The sequence below is a fragment of the Leucoraja erinacea genome, chromosome 11 (assembly GCF_028641065.1).
Source record: "Leucoraja erinacea ecotype New England chromosome 11, Leri_hhj_1, whole genome shotgun sequence".
Classification (NCBI taxonomy): Eukaryota; Metazoa; Chordata; class Chondrichthyes; order Rajiformes; family Rajidae; genus Leucoraja; species Leucoraja erinaceus.
The window spans coordinates 34,640,200-34,667,140 of record NC_073387.1 but is presented as its reverse complement, the minus strand read 5'-3'; the positions used below and the strand labels follow the sequence as shown (position 1 = coordinate 34,667,140).

The following is a 26,941-nucleotide window of genomic DNA, read 5'->3' as shown; positions in this document are numbered from 1 at the left end:
GAACAGGGAGCAGCGATCAAAAAACTTAATGCATTGATCGGCTGAGAAGATGGACTCTATGGAATCCCAAGAGTAGTCAATTTGAGATAAGGCCCCTTAAATTGCACTGAACTAAAGGGCCTGTACCACTGTACGAGCTAAATCAAGAATTCTCCCGAGTTTCCCCTGATTCGAACTCAGAGAATTACGGTAATAGCCACTCGTAGGTACTCGGGTCTCTCGTGGACATTTTTCAATGTTGAAAAATCTTCACGAGTATTCACGAGCTTACCGCGTTTCCAGAGTACCCGACGTTAGCGTTACGAGCCGCTAAGAGACGTCCCGAGCTCCGACGTACCCGCTACGTACATTCTACGTGCTTACCACGAGTTTGATTTTTTTTTTAAACTCGGGAGAGCTCTTGAATTACCTCGTACAGTGGGACAGGCCCTTAACCCTCCGCCTTTTGGTTACATTTTAAACTCTATGCATGGCATTCAGGAATTTTATCTGTGCAGATCATTTCAAAATGAGTAATGTGCAGTGTTTGACATCAGAAATGAGAAGCATGTTTCCAGCATGCAGAGGGCCCAATCTGATTTATTTTTATATACAGAAAAAAAAACTGAATTTACAGAATTATTTAATGTTGTGCAATGTGAAATTTCCAAACCCAGGGGATGCTGATTGGTCCATATTGAAATGTCATGGTCATGTTGTTAGTTTTATAGGATTACATTAATTGTAGTTAATGCCACTTGTTGAATCATGCCAATACTTTTCTCCTTTGAGTCCTGATTTCGAGAACCCAAACCTTCATACTAACAATGTTATATTTTGGCCTCTAGCATTCTGATTGTTGAATTTTATCATTCCTTATCTTGCTTTATGTGCAGATCTTCCAAAATGTGGAGGATTTTATGATCCTTCAATGCTCTTCTTAACATTTCCCTCTTAAAATGCCTTGTCTTTATAAGCAATTTTCTCCCTTTGATTTCTGCAATAAAAGTGTGATTGAATCACTCAGTGAAGAGCCATAACCAGCAAGGTTTATGGAACTGATGTTGGAATGTAGGATTAGTTTGGATTGCGCCAGTTCAATTAGCATACAACATGATGAGCCAAATAGCCACCTCCTGTCACAGTTCTTTTGTAAATCCATGTACCAGACCAGCTGGGATAGCCATAAACGTTTATCACCCGCCATCAGGCCCGAGGCTAACTGTATTAAAGGATGGTTTCATGGTGATATTTTGACCAATGATCAATCTGGATTCATTTTGCACATAATAAAGCCAATAGAGACCTCCTGCCGATGAAACACGGCAGGGATAGCAAAGGCACCCTGACATCATTTGTTTGTTATTGTTCATTTGTTTGGAGTCTGAGTGTCTGTAGCAGGGCTACATTCATTAATCTTTTGCAAATTCCCCTTGATGAGGTGATGACATTCTTGCATTGCTGTATTCTTTTTGTTCCCATTAATGCCATTGTGGAGGAAGTTCCAGGATTTGGACCCAGTGACAAGTAAGGGAACAGTTGTGTGTTTCCAAGTCGGGATAATGTGCTGCTGGTGGTTGTTCCCATGAAACCACTGTGTCTTGGTTGGAAGAGGGTGCAGGTTTGGCAAGTGTTGTCAGAATAGCCTTGGTATCTACCCGTTGGGCATTTTATACATATGCCATACTGTAGTCGTGACGCACTGCTGGTGGAGAGATGTCACTGCACTGAATCCAGATTTCCAATGATATTCTCATTGTAAATGTGCATGCGTGGGAGTCAGGACAGTATGGTGATGTGAACATGTAAGGGTCCTATTTAAACAATATTCTATTAACAGCGAAACTCTTTCAAATGAAGTGACAACATTTAGATTATGTCTTCTAAAAATATAGTGTACAAGAAATCTTTACAACAAAAGCTGTTTTCGTTTAATGTTCTACAAAATAAACCTTCATAACAAAAACAGTTGCAATTTGAGAGCCCTTCTCTAAAATACAAATGAAAAACTGTCAATGTAAAATGGTTTCTTTAGTGATTGTATCTGAATTACAGTACAAGCACAATAATGGCACACATTACAATAAGGTCAACATCCCTTTTATAACTAGTCAGTAACAAATAAGCTCTTGTTCTATCAATCACCTGTCACATAATGATCACCATATCATTGATTTTTCAATTAATAATCAGGATTTCACTGCTATTAAATTAACTTTCACAAAGACAGGCTGCACTTACATACAGAGCACTTAAGCATATTTGTGTAAACAATGAAATTCTTCATTTTGATTACAAAATAATGTTTCAATCATGTGTCCTGTGGCATTTAGAAGTACCCTTAGATCAAACTGATCCAATCATCTTTGCACAACTTAACTGCTCTCCACCGATACCAATGCTTTCAGTCCTACTTTCGACCAGCAACTTGCCTTTTTTTGGCATTTTAAAAACTTTCCTGGGTGCCTCACTCACAATTACACCAAGATGTTAAATTAGAGCTCTGGTGGATAATCTGAGCAGTGGTTATTACCTATAAAATGCTATTCCTTCCTATTCTCTTTTTCTTTTGGATTAGCATGCTAGTGGCGAATAGACTGCTTTCAAGTGTGTGAGCAGTGTCTCAGTGACTAGCTGCTGGGATGTATCTGTTCTGCTTGTGCGTATATGGGTGATGGGAGTTTGACTTCCAGTTCAGGAAATTCTCAAATATAGTGATTGGAAATATGTCTAACTAGGATTATGTTCTGGCACTAAACACCTGTCATTTAACCCACTATCCAAGAGTATGCTCCCATTTTTGATTATTCTTTGTGTAACATGAAATTACTTGATGGAACCAAGTCGGGGGTTAAATTACCATAATGTGAGGGACTTTGGCTGTCCTACATACAAGCTCAGATCTAGCAATGTGGATTACTCTTGCTGCTTTCAGAGCTCAGCAGTGATCCGGCAAAGTCTATAATGTCTGCATTATTCATGAAAGGTACATTTTGCCTGCATTTTTTTTAATGACAGTAATGGATGGCACTGTCATCAATAACAATCAATTTCTGAACATTTTATCTTGTAACAAAAGACCTAATGTTGTTTAATCTGTGTTCAAAACTGGTATGGGTAAAATAATAATAGGTGACCTCATCTTTGTTTTACTAAGATGTGCAATATTAAACCACACATCCATAATTTCTGCAAAGCCTAGTCTGAAGAAGGGTCTTGACCCAAAACATCACCTATCCTTTTTCTCCAGAGATGCTGGCTGACCCGCTGAGTTGCTCCAGCATTTTGTTTCTATCACTGCATACCAATGCAGCTGAAGAAATATCTCAAGCAATGGAAGTGTTAGCTTGTGAGAAATATGAGGTATTGTGGTGTCAAACCTATTAACAGTCAAATCTTTGCCAGCACTTGCACAATTAAGGTTTATAATGGTTCAGGAGTAGACATGACACAATGTTTTTTTTAGGAGCTGAGATTTTAGATTTTAGCAACTCAATATTTTATGTATAAACACACAATTTGGCACTGAATACAGGTTTGTCAATATCAAAATCTATTATTTCAGATACATCATCACCTGATGGGCAAACTCAAAAATTCATGGAAATTTCCTTGGTCAAGTTTCCATTCCAGTCACATTCGGCAATGCACACATTACCTTCAGTGTCAAAGGTAACTTTTACTAACCAGTGTAGTTATGAAGTGCATGTATGAAGTATACTAGTCACATCCATGTCTATAAACCCTGAATTAATGTTTTATTCTACAATACCTGATGACAGTATGCTAGGTACTTTAGAAATATTGACTGTAAGGCAAGACAAAGTTAAAGAATAGGAATGGGCATCTGACTAATGTAATTTCCAGTGCTGCATAAACAGTGATTATGTTGAAAGAATACTGTAAGTAAGCTCTATTTTGCATTGAGTTTATTTCAGTATTCTTTCTTGGTGTTGCTTGACACGAGTGTTTGATGAACCCAGGCTCAAATGTGAGGTATTCTACATCTGCTACTTTGAAATGTTATTTAATTTTTATCAAGTTATGTTAATACACAGTTCTAACAACAAATTTCACATTCTAGACTCTTGAAGCAAGAGACTTAAACTTGATACCAGTCAAGTCCTCATAAAGTAAATAAACCCAATATATATTTGATGCTACATTACAACTAATGGGTTTAAGGTATACTCTTATAAAGAAAGACCCAATGTTGTTTACATTTGAGGAATTAGTCAAAAGCATATTCTGTGTAACAAAACTGAAAAGAGAAGTATTTTTGTTTAATTTGAGTTATTCTCAGTACGCTGATTTTCAATGAATTTCAATGTTTGAAGCTGTTAATAAATCCAGCTGCTTTTATTTAAAATCCAATCTCCCTGATTATTACAGAACCTTGCAAAATAGCTGATTGGATGAAAATATCAGCCATCCACATAACAGCTCATTGTTCTCTAAACTATTTGAAATATACCACCAGTATCTCTGTATGTATAGTTTTCACTATGTATAGGTTACATAAATATATATGTACTGTCTTTATGTAGGGAAGCTTTACAACTTGCACACACTACATGTTGTCAGTGTGTATAAGTGAATGTTAAACCGTTTACGTGCATTATATCAGTGGCTAAGCTATTGCATCCCTTTTAAACATAGTTGTAACTTTTATGGCCTTCTGAAGCAAGATATATGAATGAATGAAGGTGTTTTAAAATACGTAATCTACTTCGGAACATTACTACAATATAAAATAATTAGAATACAAAAAGTGATGCAGATTAGTTATCATTTTTAAGAAGGAACAACAGTGTTGTGGCTGAGTGTATTCATACAAGATGTGCATTATAAAAAACCTGCAATTAGTACCTTTTTTAGATAAAATAGAGGCATTCAAAATTCTACTTGTTATTTATCCAACCCTGTTTGGAATAAATGAACACATTTTCAATTCCTTGTTTGTCAGAAAACCCCTAATATTACATCATGTGCAAGTTTTGTATACTGAGCAAGTTTATTTCCTTAGTTCTTGGTAATGACGATATTTTTCTCTCTCAACAACCATTTGCACAGCGCAATAGCTTGCTAGGTTATTTCTGTAACCATTACATGTTGTGAGATAATTGTAACTGGACTTGTATTTGGGATGATTAGTATCCTTATAGTCAGTGTTCTGGTTAAGATTTAAAACACTTTGGCATATTACTAAAGTGTGTTTCCCAAATACTAGCCGGCACCAGGTTACCAGCAGGAAACTATTTGGTTTTCTGATGACTGGTAAAGCAATCATGACTAAATAATTCAATGTTATATAAAAATGAGTAAATGTAATAATCACAAATCTTTGTAACCATAAACACTATGTTGTTCCAACTTGTGTTGAAAATAATATATAAGGAATGTATTAAGTTGCTTTTGGAAAGCTTAAACCTATAAATTATTAATCTAATTAAATATTACATATGAAAAGCATCTTGCAGTGTTTAGAAACAAAACTATACCAAGATACTTATTTTTTGACTAAATAATTGGAAGGGGCCCAGCCCTCCCATGTCGGCTCACTATCCAGCATTTTACAGTACCACCATCCATTGATATTCTTTTCAAATACTTCAAAAACAGTTCCCTCCTTAAATCCAGCTGTCTCATCATCTCCTCCAAAATCTGCAAGAGCTACAAATAGGGATGGACTTGAGGATTCGTCATCTTTGGACATCTTTTTCTCAGTCTGTCTCTCTGTCACTTTTGGGGAACTAAGTGGCCCCTTTCTCGGTTCGTGAATTTTGGAAGCAACAGTTCCTTTTGCCAGGGGGAAGTCTTTTGAACCTCCTTTAGGTTTAACATCATCTTTGTTGTAATCCTGAGGTGGGCCCAATTTAAATCTTGGTGGAGGTAAAGCAGGTTTATTTTGGCCCCAGGCAGTATCTTTCTGGGCTTTCACTTCTGCAGGTTCTGAAGAGGTTTTCTTTGGCAGTGGGGGCCTTCTAGGTGGCACAATTGGGCGAGGTGGACCTTCTTTGCTTGCCACAGGTGGGCCTTTCAGTTGTACATCATCTATTTTCTTCTCAATGGACTTCAAGCCCTTGGAAAAACAGGCTTTCTCATCAGCATTATCCCTATGATTTAGTTCATTTTGTTCATTTACACCATTTTGGTCTCCACAATGCACTTTCAAATTATTTATTTTAGAGCTCATTCCTAAATTCTGTTTCACTTGAGGTCCATTTTCTGTGTTTCTATGAGAGTTGTTACGTGTATCCCCTGAGTCTTGATTATTTGAGTAGTTGTGATTGCTTATAACATTCTGGGAAGAGTCCAGCTCCCCCATTTTTTCTGGCAATTTTGCTCTTCTCAACTTGCTTCTGAGGTTAGAGATATCAACTTCAGATTCCGAATGGTTTTCCGCTTTTATGATGGGCAGTGGCTTGGGTCGCAGCAGAGGTTTTGGCTTAAGTGGTAGATTTGGAGACGGTTCCACTAATTTGTCTTCTACATCAGACTTTATCTTTGTTTGCCTTCCTACAGGCCTAAGATTTGGCCTGGCAATTTCACTTGCTAATACCTTAGGCCCTGCCTCAGGTCCTTTCGGCTGTATTATTTTACTTGCTTCAGCAGTTGGCTTCCTGTCTCCTTTAGATGTCATTTTTGGCGGCAACATTGGTAAAATACCCCCTGGTACAGGGATCCTGGGTGAAAGCCCCCTTGGTTGTTTTTCTGCTACCTCCAACTCAAATTTGCTATTAATTAATTCTTTTTTGAGTGGGAGGACAGGTTTCTCTTTGTTAAACTTGGAAGCATCGTTGTTCATTATATTTAAAGGTGAACATGACTTGGGCTGGCATTCTATATTTGATGGAGAGTTGAACTTGTCAGAAGATGGACTCTTACTTGTATCCCTTGCTCGCCGATCCTTCAGTACGTCAAAATCGTTTGATGGTGGTTCTTTAGGCAAAGGTTTGTTTATAAAGGCGCTGTCTCTGTTAGTGCTGCTTCCTGTGGCTGCATCTGGAAGTTTAAGCTTTGCCAATTCTTGTGCTATAGGCAGCAGGAAATTTGCCCTTGAAGCATTACTTGATTTCTTGTATTTATCAATGAAAGAAGCTGGAGCCCACCCTTCTTCATCATCTATCTGTATATACCACCAGCCACTTAAATTCTTTTCAATTACCTGCAAGCAAAGAAAACACAGTTTGAGTATCCTATCTGTATAATGTAATAGTATACCCAATGACAATCTGGGGACATTTTCCCAAGTTATAAGGACTTTGTCATGTTATTTAAGAAAAAAAATAATAACCAATGTGCAAATGATCTTGAAAGGAAATATTTTATCTTTGCATTTACTGCATCCCTTGAATACAACAAAAATCAAAATTGCAACTTAATAAAGCAAATGTTGAAATAGAGACACCCTGTATTTCAGACAGCAAGAATTGATATGAAGCAGAGAAAAGCTCATTCAGTTCTCTGCTGCTGTCAAAATAAAGTGGCATTCATTTCACCATTGGTTATCTAACACTGCATTTAGCTACTACTTACTTACCATCCTATTTCAGTGGTACACCATGCTATCTCCCATCGGTTTCTCTCAATGTAGCAAAAAAATGTTTCATTGTCATTAGTCGAGATTGAGATAAATAGTCTTATTAAAACTCCATCAGCTCATCTCCCCCTCCGCCTTCAAAAAGGCCAGGCAGTGATCCTTCATTTGTCTTACTGCCAACCAGTAAAAAACAAAATGCTCCAGTGATTTCTGGCCAGCTTTTTTTTTTTTGAAGGCCATAATAGAATGAAATCATGTTGACAGTTAGATTCCTAATATGTCTGCAGCATTTAACTGCTTACCTCAACCTTTTGTCCTGCTTGAAAGCTGATACCATCTGGAATTGTTGTCTGGAAAGCAGCTATTGTGTAAAACTCTTCTTCCACTTCTGGAGGCGTTGGTGGTTTGGGAAGATTCAATCCACGTGGCTGTTTATGAAGTTGGAAAGATGTCGAGTCATTTACTGAGTCCAGATGCACGGACATTAATGATTCACATTCTCTATGTGAATTATTGGTTTTCCACATGAGGCTAGTATACTTGAACAATTTAAAACTAGTTATTAATGCCCACTATATTTTAAATCAGTAATTTTAAACAAAAAACAAAGCCACAGATATTCATTAAATGCAAGACTTGAACCAGACTTTTTGTCTGCAATTGCTTCAACAAAAGGAGAAAAAAATGATACACATTGTACTTGTTTTACCTCGTCTCAACATACTGTTTGGTTAGGCGCATGCTGTCCCACTTCTGGTATACCACAATTGTAAATGTAATACATCTCATCAGATGTGAGTGCTGTACTGTTCCTAATACCCGACACGGTGGCGTAGCAGTAGAACTACTGCCTTACAGCGCCAGAGACCCAGGTTCGATTCTGACCACGGATGCTTGTCTGTACGGAGTTTGTACGTTCTCCTCATGACCTGCGTGGGTTTTCTCCGAGATCTACGATTTCCTCCAGACGTACAGGTTTGTAGATTATTTGGCTGGGTATAAATAGGTATGTTACAATACTTACCTTCAGTGGCGTTGCAATTCTGTCACTGGCCGTGTGCGCGCGATTTTGGCGTGAGGGGGGGAACGGGGTTAAAACAGGGTTTTTTTCCGACCTGGTCCTGAATTATATTTTGTTGGAGTGCAAGATGTTGCTAAAGAATCGTTCCGACGGCCGTTTCTGTGTTTTTAAAAAAAATTCGCCCGACAAGTTAATCGCTGGAATGATTTTAAAATCAGCTTCTGAAGCCGTCAATGCCGACAACGGGGACGGATTTTATGTAGGGGACAGGTAAAAGAAAGTAGTTTATTTTTATGTATAAAAGTGTTTCTTAAGATGTATTTAATTCACATTTTAAGTTGCGAAACGGTGATTTTTTACCCCGAAGAACCGGCAGTGTATTTGCTGCCGATATGGGGGACTAAATTCACCGCAACCTCAGCGTTCCAAATGGTCCCGTTCCAGAAAATCCCACTCGCAAGCTGATTTAAATGGCCATTAATTTACAGGTATTAAACATTAAATTCCTTCCATTTGGCCTATAAACCCATGACAATGAGATTTAAAAATTATGTTATATTGTGAATTCTTGTGTGAATGTTATTTGGACACTTAGGCTATTTAAAAATGTTAATTTATTCTTAAGAAATGGATAGATGTTTAGATCTAGTAATTGAATTTTGTAATTAGCTACAATTAGGTAACTAACTAACTAATCATATGCTTTAATTTCAGGTCATCTAAGTAAGATTGTTTCATATTTGTTTCAGAATGCTTCAATCTACAATAACTGAACATTTCTTTCAGTTCTCTTAAAATTTAAGAAAGTTATGGGCTTTAAAATGTTCTCGATCACAGCTTTTGTGTTAAGTCAATGAAAACGCAATAGGGAACAAGATGCCAATTTCCGAGTATGAAAATGGCCATAGCTTTTTTAATACTGAAGATATGAAAGTGAATTAGGTGTCAAATTAAACTTCGTTTTATGCTTTATCTGATGGGATAAATTAAAGACTTGATTTTTAAAATCTCAAAATTTTGTAACATTGCTAGTATAAATGTAAAATTGTCCCTGGTGTGTGTTGGCGTGCCGGGATCGCTGGATGGTACGGACTCAGTGGGCCAAAGGGCCTGTTTCCACGCAGAGATTTAAAAAAAATTTGCTTGCATCTTACTGCAAAAAGGTTACACAGTTAAACAGTGAAAGTATAATTGGACAAGACATTTGTTAAAGTGCCTCAGGGGGCATTATAAAACGTCACTTGTCCAGTGACATTAAATCCTTCAACCTTTACTGCAATTAATGTAATAAGTTCTTAAAATTGAGAACAATCATTGGTATATTGAACAGGGGAAGACTAAGTATATAAGGGGGAGGAGAGGAGAACATTTCCAATGCATCACCACAACACGGGGAAGACTGCCTCACAAGTTAAAGGAGTAGCATTAGGCCATTTGGCCCATCAAGTCCACTCCACCATTCAATCATAGCTGATCTCTGCCTCCTAATCCCATTTTCCTGTCTTCTTCCCATATCCCTTGACACCCGTTCAAATCAAGAATCTGTCTATCTCTGCCTTAAAAATATCCACTGACTTGGCTTCCAGACTCCCATCCTTCTCACATTCTGCCTCTATTAGAAAAACAATCAGGAAAAGCAAAAGAATAATTAAAAGCTAATGGGAGCAAAATCCCATATGTAGAAAATTTTGGTTTTCAGTTATCCACAGATTTAACACACTGATCAACCAACCACAAGTATAGCATGTCTACAAGAGTAGGTCAAAGTCCGGGTAACCTTTGATGAGTAAACTCTCTTCCCACTTTGCCACCCTAAAAAACACATTGGGACTGTGATGGAATACCTCTTTGGGTGAGTGCAGTTCCAACAACATGCAAACAGTTCAACAGCACCCAAGTCATCAGCTACTCTAAACACTTGCACCCTCCGCACAGTACACAGTGGCTACATCATGCGTTCTTGGTTTCTTGGTCCTCCAAAATATTCCAAATGGAATTTAAACTGGAGGTGGTGGAGGGAGGACTTAAGCCAGGAAGGGTTATTGGGAAGAAAGAGCTACTTTAAATTTAGTTGCATCTGGTTGGGTAACTATAGTAGGGTGCAGTACACATTGCCTACAATGTGTACTACAGTTACTTATCAAAGCTGCTCCAACATCATCTCAATCACACATATATCGTCAAGAGTGTTTAATTGCCATATATACAGACAATGGAACAGTAAAATACTTACTTGCAGCACCTTAGCAGCCCGTAAATACAAGCATACAGATAATTTTAGTATATTGATCATTATATATAAATAACGGTAAAACTAATGCAAAACAAAAAGGATGGAGAGGCATGTCCTCCTTATTTTAATTTAGTTTGGAGATACAGCGCGGAAATAGGCCCTTCGGCCCACCAAGTCCGCACCATCCAGTGATCCCTGCACCATAACACTACCCTACTTACACTAAGGACAATTTTACATTTACACCAAACCAATTAACCTACAAACCTGTATGTCTTTGGAATTCTATATTTGGATTCATGTTTAACCAAATATTTTGCACAACTATTTTACTTATAGGATGAGGGTCAAACTAATAATGCCAGCATTTATTTACACTGGCTATCCAAATTGCTTTTGAAGATGATGAGTCACTATTCCTGAATCATTTGGTTTGGTATCTGGTAGGTAGAGTTCTTAAAGAGTGGAATAAATTGCAATAGTGCATTTCCAAGCTGACAGATATGTAAACTGGAGGTTGTGTTATTCCTATGGCTTATCTTTATTGGTAACCGGTGCGACGAAGTCAGGAGGTTTCGTCAAAGAAGCTTGAAATACATATAGTGTGCCAGCATTTATTCCTAGAATTGGGAATGGAATGTTCTATTTTGTTGTGTGTTGGAGCAGCTAACCAAGCGGAAAATGTCTTTGCAGTCCTGACATCTATTATATAGAGGGAGAACAGGAGGAGAGTCTCTCACTAGAGAACATCCAGCCATTGGCTTGCTCCAGTTTAGCTTTTGGTTGGTTTCTGCCAGAACTCCCTGTAAAAGTTCCCTGCTCTTGTTGCCTTGCAATACCTCCTCCAAAATATTTGCATTTATTTAACAAAGCAATCTTATTATAAAGAGAGCGAGAGACAAGAGACAGCAGATGCTGGGATCTTAATCAAAAAACAAGGTGTTTGAGAAACACAGCAGGCCAGGCAGCAAATGTGAAGGGAGATGTATGAACATTATTTCGGGTTTTTCCCAGGAAGGTTCCCAGCCTGTAACACCATCTGTCCTTTTCCCTCCACAAATGCTGCTTGGCCTGTTGATTACCTCCTACACTATATTTTTGCAATATGCTATTTGGTCACACATGTCAAGGGACTGCAGGAGACTGGAGTTGGACGAATCCAAAGATCTGAGAGATGTAGTTATGGAATGGGGGCAAATTTAATGAAGGATTAGAATTCAAAATAACTTGAAATTCTATCATTGACATCTCAGTTATGAGCAGACAACCAGATACACGCGTACATCTTTGTTCAGATGGACAGATGCCGAGGTGAAAACAACTCAAAAGTGGGGTAAGAGGGAGTGATACTCAGCTCAGGATTAGACAATCATTAAAAAGCCAGAGAATTTTCATTTTAATTATTTTTTCCTGCTGACTTTCGATTCCTCTCCAGACCAGCTTTGCTGTGACTATGATGCCACTTTACTATGACTCTAGCACAACTGGTGAAATGTTGCCATGATTTAGAGATACAGCGCAGAAACAGGCCATTCGGCCAACCGGGTCCGCGCCCACCATCGATCGCCGCACATTAACACTATCCTACACATAATAGGGTCAATTTTTACATTTACCAAGTCAATTAACTTACAAACCTGTATGCCTTTGGAGTGTGGGGGGAGACCGAAGATTTTGGAGAGTACCCACGCAGATCATGGGGAGAACGTACAAACTTTGTACAGACAGCACCCCTAGTCAGGACCGAACCCGGGTCTCCGGCGCTGTAAGGCAGCAACTCTACTGCTGCTCCACCGTGCCACATGTGCAATCACTCACCTAAAATTCAGCACGCTTGTCCATGTGTGCACCCCTAATTTCAGTCTTCTCATCTCAACTCATTAATTTTGTTCTTTTGATGTAATTTAAGGATTTTTTTTCAAAGTCTACAAAATACCAGTTGCTCTTGCAAACCATTTGTTACTCACCACAGTGAGATCTCTGCGTGGCGGTGGCCTCTGTCTCATATTTGGTAACTCTGTATTGTTTGAAATAAATACAATTAACTTTCTTTGTTTGGAGACATTCTATTTCTGACACAAGCAATCAGTCTGCAAATACATTCACCATCTCCAGGCAATTTAAAGCAAAGGTAATATTTACATTGCCCTCTAAAGAAGAATTAAACAGATGGCAGGCTCAATTTGAAAGTATGACAAAGAAGAAGGCTCTGGGAGTTCCCTAGTCATAAGAGTAGGCACCTACGCATCTTCAACTTGGCACACAAATAAATTGCAAGTATTTTTTTTAAAGTGACCTGGTTTTCAACAGTCGCAGTGGAACTCCGGCGCACTGACCAAAGTCAGCAATTATAAAACCAATTTTGGGTGTTGCATAGCATTAATCAATGAGAGATGTTGCCAGGACTCAAGGATCTGAGCTAAAGGGAGAGGTTGGGCAGGCCAGGGCTTTATTCCTTGGACCGCAGGAGGCTAAGGAGGTGATCTCATAGAGGTGCATAAAATCATGAAAGGAATAGACTGGGTGAATGCAGTCCTAGAGTCCAATTACCTAGGGTGTAGGAATCAAGAACCAGAGGATATAAGTTAAGGTGAAAGGGGCAAGATTTAATAGGAACCAGAGGGGCAACTTTTTCACACAGGCGGTGTTGGGTATAGAAACATAGAAATTAGGTGCAGGAGTAGGCCATTCGGCCCTTCGAGCCTGCACCGCCATTCAATATGATCATGGCTGATCATCCAACTCAGTATCCCGTACCTGCCTTCTCTCCATACCCCCTGATCCCCTTAGCCACAAGGGCCACATCTAACTCCCTCTTAAATATAGCCAATGAACTGGCCTCAACTACCCTCTGTGGCAGAGAGTTCCAGAGATTCACCACTCTCTGTGTGAAAAAAAGTTCTTCTCATCTCGGTTTTAAAGGATTTCCCCCGTAGAACAAACTGCAAGAGGAGGTAGTTGAGGCAGATACTATGTCAGCATTTAATAGAGACTTGGATAGGTACATGGATAGGAATGGTTTAGAGGGTTATGGGCCAAACACGGGCAAATGGGACTAGTATAGATGGTGTCTTGATCTGTATGGACGAGTTGGGCTGAAGGTAAACTCTGCCTCATGGTTCCACCACTGTTGGAAAGGTCTTTCACCTCAATCAACTAATTGTAAAGGTTCCCAGTATATGAAACTCAACTTTTGTTTATCAATTACAGTGAACACACCAACTGTTGAATTTGTGAAGTCCCAACTATCACACATCCTTTAGGTTTGTCCCGACACTAGCTACTTTCAGAAAGAATATCTTCTGAATCTAAATGTCATATGCCTCCACCAAGATACTGCCATCTCTTTCTATCTAGAGTACTCTGCTTCCCATCCTGCTTCCTGCAAAGACCCAATCCCTACTCCCAATTCATCCGTCTACGGTGCATCTGTGCCCAAGACGATGTTTCTATATCAGGACATCTGAAGTGTCATTATTCTTTAGGGAACGTCGGTTCCCCTCTTCCATCATACATGAGGCCCTCACACGTGTCTCCTCGGTAACCCGCAGCTCTGCCCTTACTCTCCCTCCCCTCAGTTGCAACAGGGACAGAGCCCCCTTGGTCCTTACCTTTCACCCCATCTACTGTAACCATTGTTCAAGGTGAGGACTCTTGTATATCGGCGAGACCAAACATGGGCTGGGCAATCGTTTTGCTGAACACCCTCGCTCAGTCAGCCTGGATCTACCTGATCTCTCAATTGCCATTCATTTTAATTCCCCTTCCCACACTGACCTTTCTGTCCTAGGCCTCCTCCGTTATCAGAGTGAGGCCAAATGTAAATTGGAGGAACAGCTTCTCATATTTTGTCAGTGGTATGTATATTGATTTTTCTAACTTCAAGTAACCTCTGCCTTCTCTCTCCATCCCACTCCCACCCAAGTTGTACCAACTTCAAAGTCGCCTTGTTGAATAGTGTCTATACTCGTTCTCACCTAACAAGCAGCCAACAATGGCCTGTTTCCTTTATCATCGTTACTTTAGTTTAGATATACAGTACGGAAACTTCTTTGCATATCTTTTATTCATTGTTTCGAAAGCTCTCTACATCACCGTTTATATCTCTCATTTCCCTTTCTCAATTCTCAGACTGACGAGGGGTGTCGACACAAAATGTCACCTATTCCTTTTCTCCAGAGATTCTGTCTGACCCACTGAGTTACTCTTGCTTTTTGTGTCCATCTTCAGTTTAAATCAGCATCTACAGTTCCTTCTTACACATGTTTCCCAACATTCTCTTATGTTTATTTTTGATCTAAATGATCTACAAGATCTAAATGAATACTTACTGCCTTTTGATTCAATGCATGCTGCTCCTCGGTATTCATTTTTTTCTTCTTTTTGGTCAAATATTGATGCTATCTCTCTGATCTCTTTAGTGGAGTTTGGTTGGTTGCCAATTCCATCAAGGTCCAATGAACTCGAATGGATAGATTGCCCTGAAGATGTCTGCTGCCCCAAGGGATCATTTGAAGCCTTTTTCAAGTATGAAGCAGGAGCCCAGCCTTCCCGATCCTGATACCTGGTGAAGGAAAATGTATGGCTTGTAGAATAAATGTTGTTGATCATTGTGTGTTTAGTTTAGACAGTGTGGAAACAAACCCCTTCATCCCACTGAGTCTGCATTGACCAGCGATCACCTGTACACTAATTCTATCCTACACATAAGGGGCAATTTAGAGAAGCCAATTAACCTACAAACCTGCACATATTTGGAACGTGGGAGGAAACCGGAGCATCCGAAGAAAACTCATGTGGTCACGGGGAGTTCGTACAAACTCTGAATGGACATCACCTGTAGTCAGTATCGAACCAGAGTCTCGGGCACTGTAAGGGCAGTAAAGGGCCTGTCCCACTTGGGTGTCATTTGCGCGTCACACAGGTGGCGCGCGAGGATTTTGAGAATTCCGAACTCCTGGGGCGCCACGCGTGCTACGGCACATCACTGCCTACGCCACCACGCGCGAGTCATGACGCACACGTAATTGATGTCGCGTGAATGACGCCCAAGTGGGACAGGCTCTTAACTCTACCGCTATGCCAAAGAACTCCCAAATTAGGTTCTGCTAATCTGGGCTAAATTGTATTTAACATCTTTCACCTCAAAGTTAACATTAGCTATAATATTTTGAGATTTTTTTTCTCAAAGTAAGAATGAAATGGTATTATTTACTTCCCCAATTACAGGGAAACCCAATCATACAGCATAAACAATCAGGGCACAAAACCTTCCTGGTTACATTATGAGATGAATTCACTTCCTGTTATGCACCATCTGCGACTGATATGAGAACATGTCACTTTCCTGTTCTATCTATTACTGAATCAGCAGCTCGATGGAGGGGAAAGCATTTAGAACACCCCGAACTGAAACATTTCCTGGGTTTTCTAAATTACTTCTCTAAATTTATGGCTGAGATCATAACTCTGTTATGATACGATACGATAGAACTTTATTTAACCCAGGGGTGGGGGGCATTGATCTGCCAACAGTCATAAAAACACAAAATACAGGGAGCATGAAAGTGACTAGTGGAATGGATTGGGGATGTGCAAAGATTGGGGGGGGGGGGGGGGGGGGGGAGTCAGTTGTGTACAAAGCCATGCTGACTATCCCTAATTGACCTCCGGATGGAATCCCTGGCCATTTCTTTGGGGCCTGTGAGGGTCAGCTGGCAAAGGTATTCACTAACATTCTTTGATCTCTCACCACTCCATTCTGAGGTTCCCACCTGCTTCAAAAAGTCCACTATCATCCTGGTGCCTTCTACAGCTTGTTTACATCTCTGAAGCATTGAGAAAGGCAGGGATGCCAGTAGCTTGCCATTAGCTTTGAGGTTTTGGTCTTGTTATTAATCCCTTTAAGCTGTAAACACTCCCAGAAGCTGATTTTGGATTGTATTCCTTTAAAACAATCATATAAGCATCTATTGAGAGTTCCACGTCATTTTCAAACTGGGCAAATTTCATAGCTATTTGGGGGGTTAAGTCAACAAAGACAATTTCCATGACAAATCCATTCACAGGAATTGGAATATGATTTGGTTTGAATCATGGGACCAGGATACCAAACGGATGTTAATTCATCCATCCTCTCTTGGTTACATCAATAGGAATGTGACTAATCCTTGAATTAATTATTCATATCCTGTAGAAATAATGAAAGACGTTGACAAAAACGGAAATTATCAGTATCCGGCATATATTTCTTCTAAAGTAATAAATTCCTGCATATTACACTTCAACATTTTTAGTTGAGACAACTACAAATATACAACAATGCATTAGCCAAATGTAATCATGAAATAATGACGTATGTCAAGGTTTTATTTGATGGATTAGTAATCTCCATATTAGGTTCTAACCTCATACTAATCTTAATTGAAAGTGGGAACTTCTACCGCTGCGCCATCGAGAGCATCCTTACTAACTGTATCACAGTATGGTACGGCAACTGCTCTGTCTCCGACCGGAAAACACTGCAGAGGGTGGTGAAAACTGCCCAACGCATCACCGGTTCCTCACTCCCCTCCATTGAGTCTGTCCAGAGCAAGCGATGTCTGCGAAGGGCACGCAGCATCGTCAAGGACTGCTCTCACCCCAACCACAGACTGTTTACCATCCTCCCATCTGGGAGGCGCTACAGGTCTCTCCGTTGCCGGACCAGCAGGTTCAGGAACAGCTTCTTCCCTGTGGCTGTTACCTTACTTAACTCTGCACCTTGGTGATTGCCAGTCACCACCCCCCCCCTGACACTCCTTCCCCCAGTGACTGATCTTTCCCCCCCCCCCCCCCGAAAATTGCAGGACTGCTACTGTATATACATATATATATTTTAATGTTCCATTATTCTGTGTTCGCACTTCTAGGTGAGATGCTAACTGCATTTTGTTGTCTCTGTACTTGTACACTTCACAATGACAATAAAGTTTGAATCTGAATCTGAACAGTTTCATCTCGTGTTTCTACTTTCATTACCAATAGCACTCATCCATTAGAATCTTTGTTTACATGGTGAATGAAAAGACACTTCCACAGCCAGCATTCCTTCTTTCTAATTGGCACAGTTTGCTCGGAAATTACATTTCAAAGTTGCTAGAGTGGGATTCATAGTTAGTAGAAATATGCCCAATGTTCTAACTTTATATCCTACAAGTGCCAAATGTCAGAGCCGCTTTTTTTTCTGCAAATGCATCCACCTCAATAATTTCACTTCAAGGTCCATGGCCAGAATAGAAGCAGATTTGTGTCATGTTTTTCTGTGGGTTTTAACAATTCTTAGTACAACCATTTTTTTGTGTTGTAAATTTCTGATTTCTCAACCCCTTGTGTTTTATCAATAAATTCTGGTTGTGAATGAATGTAAGGTTCAAGTGAAATCATCTTTAACCAATTGTATATAGAACTGTGCAGCACTGGGACAGGCCCACAATGTAATATTAAATTAATATGATGTCATATTAAACTAATCTCCTTTGCCTGCATGTGAAAGACATATCTCCATCCCTTGCAATACCCTATGCCCATCTTAAAACAGCTTAAATGACAATATCATTTATGCATATCTCCTTGAAACTTTGCCCCTCCACCTTAACAATGTATTTGACATCTCTATATTTGGAGAAAGGTTCGGACTGTCTCCCCTATCTAAGCCTTTATTAAGTTTATATACTTCTATCAGGTTTCCACTTAGCCTCCAATTCTCCATTGAATTTAAAAATGAAGGGGAAAACTAGAAAAGATAGAGACAATTGAGGAATTAAAGTCAAATTAGATAGGTAAATAAGGGGATAGCAAAAAGGTAATAAAGTATTTAAAATTCTTCTAGGATCATCCTACAGGAGCAAGACTGCACAATTTCATTGTTCCTTTACTGGTTCAGTAGCAACTAAAGGCTATAAATTATGTTAACATGATATAAATTATTCAAGCTTAAATGGCTGTGGAAGATGAATTTGTATTGGGCAATTAAATTAAGCAATTTCAATAACTTGGGGGAGGGGGCTACCAATTCAGCTCCAGGCAGCCACACAATTGAAAAAAAAATTACAACTAATGTGATTTGACCATCAAGTTGGGTGCAGTTTGAATTGCTGGTGTAACTGCATCACAGATTGCCTTTATTATTACATTTCAACTCAATGCCGTGACTTTTGTTTTCTTTTCTACTCTTTTCTAGGACAAAAAGTTAATTACAGCAGTTTACAACAAATTGAAATTGTGGCATTTTTCTATGGAAAATATTGATCAACTCAATAGCATGTAATTGTGATTTTTGTTTAAAGGTGGTTGAAGAATAACTTCACAATCCAGCACTGTTGGGATTGACTGCTCCTGCGATGGCTATAGATGGTGCTGTTGTGCATCTATTTCTCTTTTGTCTTCATATGCCTAAATAATGTGAAACTAAAATGCCAAATCTAGACAATGCCCATTGATGGAGTGTATGTGCATTGTTAAATAAATGGTATGCATTTGACTTGTGTTTCCTTATGGGTTAAACCTGTTCATATATCTTCAAACACAACTCTCGTAGCAACACAATGTGTGAGTCAGGAACATTTGCTGTTACAGTGGGCATGTGCATGTGCAACTGAGATTAACTCAAGTGTGTTTATAGTTTCCAAGGGTAGTCAAAAGGATCATCGGGTTGCCTAACCAGACCTATTGGTGAACAAGAAGCATGAGAAGTTATGACCTAAATTCTCACTTTCCTTTCCCCAGCATGTCAAAAGCCTCAAGTATTACAGCAAAAGTTCCCATACCCTCATACAGTCATAGCTCATGAGGTAATCATTTCATCAACAGCAGCACAAAATTCAGAAAAAAACCATTGCATTAACAGTACTTAATTCTTAACTGGCTAGAAGTCAATGTCCTTCTTTCATCTGTGTGCCAAACTCTGATATTCATCTGTGCATGTATTTTCACACCTAGTGCACCATGAAATAGTTATCCTGTAGCTCTTGTTCTAGTATCTATTTTTGAGTCATAGGGCATGTACCTGCATCCAAAGGTACTACAACACTTCTACACTCTTCAGGATTCCACATAACTGTATAATCAAGTACAATGTTATCTTAAATGCTTTTAAATATATAAAATATACATGGTGGAATACTTGACCAGATTGCAGCTTGTATTCCAAGCAAAGATCCTAGAGCGGAGTAAGATAGACCACTCCTGCATAATCCAATGGACTGACATGTAGTACGAAACGGAGCGTAACTTCTGCCATTTCAGTAAACCCGACCCTATCTTTGACCCAACCCAACTTCTGTTATGCGTTCAGTTAAAACAGCACATGCCTTGTATCGGGAGGAACTGCAGATGCTGGTTTAAACCGAAGACGGACACAAAAGGCTGGAGTAATTCAGCGGATCAGGCAGCATCTCTGGAGAGAAGGAATAGGTGACATTTTGTGGTCGACTTTTTTGATAACTGCCATGACCCGTTTGATGTCATTCTTTGCCGTGCTCCTGGTCTTGACCCGCACCGATCTGCAGGACATGCTGTGTGTGTGACCCTTCTTCAGACTGACAGCCAAGAGAAAAGTAAACGGGAGATATAGGCATATCTTCCATTCATTTGTCCTTAGTACTGTCTATATCTCTTGTTCCTATTTCTCCTGATTCAGTGTGAAGAAGGGTCTCCACTCAAAATGTCACCTATTCCGCTCTATGATCGTTGCTTTCTTCCGTCTGTCTGTGCGTTCGCTCGCTCTTGGTGTCGCGCTTCTCCCTTCAGGCTTCGCCAAACTAACACACACACAGCATGTCCGGCGGATTGGAGCGGGCCGAGACCAGGAGCAGGGCAAAGGATGACATCAGCAGGTCATGGCAACTATCGAAAAAGTACGGAAAGGGTAAGGGGGAAATTAAAAAAAAAAAAACAACCAAAGGAAAATAGATAGGGGGTGGTGATCACTCGGTGTCGGAGGGGGGGGGTACGATGGCTTGAATGGGTGCAGGGTTTTCTGGAGCACCTTCCTAATGGCAATATTTTGTATGTTCAAAGTTAATAAGGAAGACTACGCAAGAATATCAAAATGATCACCTGCTGCTGAGAAAAAAAATGATTTGTGTGGTATTTGGTAAAATAATAGCAATATGAAGACCCCATGACCAATGCAAAGATACTAGAGTGGAGACGGAAGCCAGTTATGGAAATGGCGCTAAACATTACCCATAACCTGCTATGGCTTTTTCATCGAGTGGACTATCTTGCTCTGCTCTCGGATCTTTGATTCCAAGAGAGAGAGACAACCTAGAGCCTAGGTTGATGTATTGAGACTCATGTTGATGTGTATCTTGGAACTACAATGATAAGTTGTCTTTGCCTTTGAAATGTTTTGTCTGTGGTGGTATAGTACCTTGAACTGATAATATCTTGTCTTTGAAAGTGTGTCTACTTATTGTATTGTACTTCCGGTGGCGCTGGTGCCAGCAGCCTCCACCTACAGCCCGGTATCTTTTTGTTTTTTTGTTTATTTAGTTATGTAAAAGTGTGGTGGTGTATATTGGCGGTGCATCCTTCACCATGAGGACTATTATCGATCTTTGTATTGGCGCGGCCTTTGCCTGCCGGGTGACACACACAGTATAAACACACCGTGCAAGCCCGGAGTGCTGGAACTGCACCACCCCCCCCCCCCCCCCCCCCCCCCCCCCCCCCCCCCCCCCCCCCCCCCCCCCCCCCCACTCTTTGTTCATTGAAGTAGCTCCCAACGGGCGGCGCTGAGCACGCGGGGTCCAGCGAGTCAGGAGTGTCTGTTGCTTACTTGACTGAGGTGGATCACCGTCGGGGTTCCGTCACTTCCGCACTGCGGGGCTTGAAGGCCCCGTCACGGTGAACAAGGAGGGGAGGTTGGTGCCGTTACTTGCCAACGTTATGTTTGTGAGTATGTGTGCTTTTTTTTAAAAGTAGTCAATTTCAATTTTATTTTTAATATGTTTCATTATTTATTTTTATTTAGTTCATTTGTGATGCCTGTAAGCATTTCATCAATTGAGACAAGCAATAAATTTGAATACAAAAGATATTGCAAATCTTTGTTCATTTAGTCAGGAAAGTCAACTGCTTACTTGAAGGACATGGTGGATCATAAAGCTCGAGTTGGTTTACTTAACGTTATTGTGAGTTGTCTGTTTTTAAAGTAGTGAACCTTATCACAATCTTTAAGTTCACCGATGATACAACTGTTGGCGACTGGATCAGCGATCATGATGGGTGAAATATCGGAAAAAGACAGAAAACGTGTGCCATCAGGATAATAACAACCCTTTATATCAGCGAGACAAAAGAGTTGGTTGTTAACCCAAGGAAGCCGGGTGATGAATACAACCCTGTCCTCAACAACAGGGATGATGTAAAGATGGTCAACAGCCTTTAAGTTCATAGGAATTCATATCATCAGCAACCTAATTGGGTCCCATCATTACGGATGCAGCCATCAAGAAAGCACAAGGATATTATTCATTTCTCAGGAACACTCTGAAAGGCCATGGTGGAGAAGTTTGTTATTTTGTAATAGTTACAGCATCTTGGCTAGTGCATGCATCTTCCATGGAACCAATACAATGTTCCTGGTTTAATAGCTCAGCAGTCCTATTGGTCTGCTTAACCAGAAAATGCGGCAATAACAAGATTCACTGAAATTCCCATCGCAAAATGGCAATTATTTCCCATTCCCACTGTCTAATTTGAGCCCCAAGCAATTGATGAAAAGGGGTGGGGGGCTGGGCAGCAGAGTGTCAAAGGGAAGACTACCATAATGCAGCATTCTCAATGCTGACCATATACCCACCATGTATTTTAGTATGAAGTTGTAATGCATAAAATGGTATGATGAGCAAGAACAGAAAAAAACATTGGGTAATTAAAGGATTTCAAGCTGCTCAGCTCTTAACATCTGTTCATCCTCACTCCAATGACTCATTATTCACATGCTGGTTATTTGCTCAGAGAACTATAATAAGCCCTATTCTGGAAAAGAAGCCGGAAAAAGGAAGTGGCAACATTAAACTAAACCACTTCAAGTAAAAGAAGCTTGCTGAGGACAGCAGTTTTTAAAGAAAGAAAGAAAGTTACATCATATTTTCAAACTGGATAAATAAGTTAACTATTTACTCACAAGATGTACTGTTTATAAAGAGGGCACATTAATTCAAGCCTTACCAGTGACAAGAGAGCTCAGTAGGGATAGACAAGCCCTATAACATTACAGTTCAGAGTGAGGGCAAAAATTTAGCTCAATTACTGGCCCATCTGAAATGGAATGAATGGTTAAATTGGTCCCACCCATACAAAGCAGAGTGAAATTCTGGTGGGTAAGTTGGTGCGTAAAATTATGGTGCATAAATTCTGGTGCGTAAAATTAGAGCCAAGTGCCTGCTTCATTTAGCGCTTTCTTCATGCAATGTAATCCACAATTTTGATTTAATGAAAATTGGTTCTGGTCATGAGAGTATGACACAGACCCCAATTCTTCTATGCAGCAAACAACCTTTCTCCTTCCTGATTGTGCCTAATCCTACCTGCATATCATTCCATTACTTTCACCCTTAAGTGCTTATGGAGCTTCCCACTAAATGCATTGACTGTTGGTTGCTTCTGCTATTAAAGTCAGCAATATGTGGACAATCTTCAAAGCTTTGCCAGGTGGTAGGCTTCCTTGAGAAAAAGGAAATGCAGATAACACACTTGAGTGCCTTCTCGCAGTAACCAGCAAATTTACAATCAACCTTTCATCATTTTCTTTGCCATGGAAATATTGTGTACAACTGTGTGTAGTAGTTCTGTTACCATAGCAAGCTACTGGACTGCTTTCAATAGGCTGCAATCTACTGTCCCCGTACCGGTTTCCTTACTCTATCTACCAACTTCTTATCTACCCCCCCCCCCCCCCCCCCCCCCCCCCCCCCCACCCCCCCTCCTCAATCTTTGACCTGATGCTTGGTGTGAAGAGAGTTATCCTTCAACAGCACTGAGACACTTTCTTAGAGTCAACATACAAACAACAGTAACTGGGAAACAATGAAGTTTAGGTTTTGTTACTGCTTACAGGAAGTAAAACGTGATAACAATTTCTTAAAGCAGAGGTTTTCCAATTTCTGATTTGGTGTTTTGGCTAACATTTGAGAAAAAATTTGGTGCAACTAAATATGGATGAAATCCAACTTCCTGCCTAAGATATTAAAAATAAACTAGCATTTAAATTATATGTGAATAAATACACTGCAGTAAGTGGAAAATAGGTTGGCAGTAATGTTGTTTTCACCCACAATTTTTTAGACTGTTGTTAATCAAAGAGGACCTCCGCTCCACTGTGCTGGAAACTGAGCTCACTTTCTGACTGTGAACAGCAAGACATAAACTAGAGGTTGGGACAATGCCTGCCAGCACATTTTTTGAAACCGGATGCTGTTTTGAAGGGGAAAAAAGCTCATAAGGCTTTCACCAAAACCAAAACGGATAGAAATGCTGCAAGAGCAGTTAAAGTCATCTTATTTGCATTAGGCGCTACATTATTATTGGGGAATTCGGTATCTTTTTTATGTGTTTAATTGCTAACCATTGAGAGGATGTATGGTGCAAATGAAGTGAATTCACTGATTACCACGACATTCATCTATTGTAAAATAAAATATCAATGCACAGCATACTTCATCTTAGTAACGAGTTAATCAATTTGTTTTTAGAAAGGGTGAAATAGTTAAAAACCCAAAAGTACTATTGTTAGATCTCGGGGTTATTTTACCAAACAGGTAGATATGTGCAATGGGAATGCCTCGCATGGCACAGACCGCAGCTTGGAGCCATTGATGTAACTCAAGTGAGTAAGATAATTATGGCGGGCATAAGTCTGTAACAGTAGTTTTCAATCTCACATCAATGCCAAGTTTGTCTTCCACATTTGCACTGTAACTATAAGGAAGTTACATCCTCTTTTGCCAACATCAGTACTTAGCATTAAAACAGAGGGGATGCCATTTAAAAGCTGGCCTTTCACTAGATTTTATGTTGTAGGCTTCAGTCAAACTATTAACAAGCTTTTCTTTTGGGGCGACTTCATATAAGCAGCAGACAGTTCAAATTGGGAGGAGTTTAAGGCTGTTTGTGTTGCCACATCAAACAAATTTTGCACCTCATAGAATAAGTGAATAAATGTTCATGTGAAAATTAAATTTAGTAAAGTAAATACGCAACAGGTCAAAGGAGGATGCAAATTCACTGAGTCTCCACTCTGCACTGAATCACTTGCACAATAAAACACACATATGTTTGGCTATTGCTCATAGACAACAGCTTGGTGTTCCACAAAATAATCCCCTCCAAATTAGTTACTGAGCTGATGGAACTGGGTCTCTGCGCATCCCTCTGTAATTGGATACTCAACTTCCTCATCAACAGAACGTAATCTGTGTGAATTGGCAGCAACACTTCCTCCTCGATAATCATCAGCACAGGAGAACCTCAAGGCTGCGTGCCCACCCTCTTGCTCTGTACTCATGATATGTAGCCAAACAAAGCTCCATCCCCATCTACCAATTTGTCGACGACACCACCATTGTTTGCCAAATTACAGGAGACACTGAGTCAGAGTCAGATGGATTTACTGACCAAATGGTGCCAGAACAACAACCTTGCTCTCAATGTCAGTAAAACCAAGGAACTGATTGACTGAAGGTCAAGGATTCACAAAAAGCTGTCTTCATCGACGGACGGTGGAGGAGAGAATAAAAAACTTCAAATTCCTGGCATGCATATCTGTGATCTGTTCTGCACCCAGAACAGATCACCATAAATGAAAGGCCATCAATGCCTCTACCTCCATAGAAAATTAGGGGTTATTTGGTATGAACTTCGACAGATGTACAGTAGAAAGAATATTGGCTGGTTGCATCACAGCCTGGTTCGGCAACTTGAACGTCCAGGAGCAAAGAAGATTACAAAAAGTGGTGAACACGGCCAGTACTTCATGGGTACTGACCTCCCCACCATCGAAGGGATCTACAAAGAGTCGCTGCCTCAAAAAGGTAGCTAGCATCATCAGAGACCCGCACCACCCTGGCCCCACTCTCATTTCACTCCTGCCATCAAGAAGACGGTATAGGAGCCTGAAAACTGTAACTTGCAGGTTCTGCAGCAGCTTTTTCCCTACAACAATCAGGCGATTAAACACTGCAACCTCCAAATAAGGTCTGAACTACATGGACGGGGGCATTATTGTTACCTTTGCACTATTATTGCTTGTTTAAAATATATATATTTTATATATATATATATGTTGTGCAGCTGTGAGTAACAATTTCATTGGTCAATTTTGGAACACATAACAATAAAACACTCATGACTCAAATAAAATATGTATAAACTTATATCCATACAGCAATGATGATTCCCCTCAAAGAGTTATCTGAATTACCTGATTTTCCACCAGCCTTCCAGGTTCTTCTGTATGACTTCCACCACTGCACCTCTTTCCAAATCAATCTCATCATTATCTCTTGCCGTATATGGATAAATGACCACAAAGTTCTCCTCTGAAAAAAAACAAGTTTACATTGCACTCAAAACAGCACGTCGCAAAAGTTAGCAAAACTAAAGCATGAATAGCAATGATGTTTGAAGGTCTGGAAAATAAACTAAATGACACTTAAGTTTATGAATAACTGAAAACATAACACTGAATTTTGCAGTGTCCAAATTAATGGAATGCGCTTTTATCGATCGACAGCAAATTAATTAAAAAATTTTAACACTTCATGCTGCAGCAAGAGCAGTGTGGAGGGAAGGAATGGTTATGTAGGAGAAACCAAATGGGCACAGTGACAGGTATATTATGACTCTAGGAAACATGACCATCATGCAGGTTTTTCCAACTAAATTTCCACTGCTCAGCTGTTGTGGTGAGTTTCATCAGAAAATAATATTATCACTGTGCTCCACAAACATGAAATAAGCTACACAATTTGTTAAGGAAAGCAATTTTGAACTGCTTTATATGGGAAGTAATTTTACTCTCACCAGAACACTGAATGAGGTTTTTTGGCAACAGGGGAAACAGACTGTTTTCATTATTATATAATAAAACCTAAACTGAAATTGTGTTTAACTGTTG

At 39.8% G+C, this 26,941-nt stretch overlaps 1 protein-coding gene across 2 annotated transcripts in view; it reads right to left on the bottom strand.

Moving 5' to 3' along the window:
* Positions 1-561: 561 nt before the first annotated feature.
* Positions 562-26,941, bottom strand: part of sh3pxd2b (SH3 and PX domains 2B) — a 224,228-nt gene continuing 197,848 nt past the window's right edge. For both annotated transcript variants that reach the window (XM_055643008.1, XM_055643009.1), the window contains 5 exons: positions 26,246-26,363; positions 15,108-15,340; positions 12,744-12,793; positions 7,825-7,950; positions 562-7,147 (listed from right to left, as the gene is read on the bottom strand). In XM_055643008.1, the coding sequence (XP_055498983.1) occupies positions 5,489-7,147; positions 7,825-7,950; positions 12,744-12,793; positions 15,108-15,340; positions 26,246-26,363 (2,186 nt within the window). In that variant the 3' untranslated portion in view covers positions 562-5,488. The remainder of the gene's footprint in view (positions 7,148-7,824; positions 7,951-12,743; positions 12,794-15,107; positions 15,341-26,245; positions 26,364-26,941) is intronic.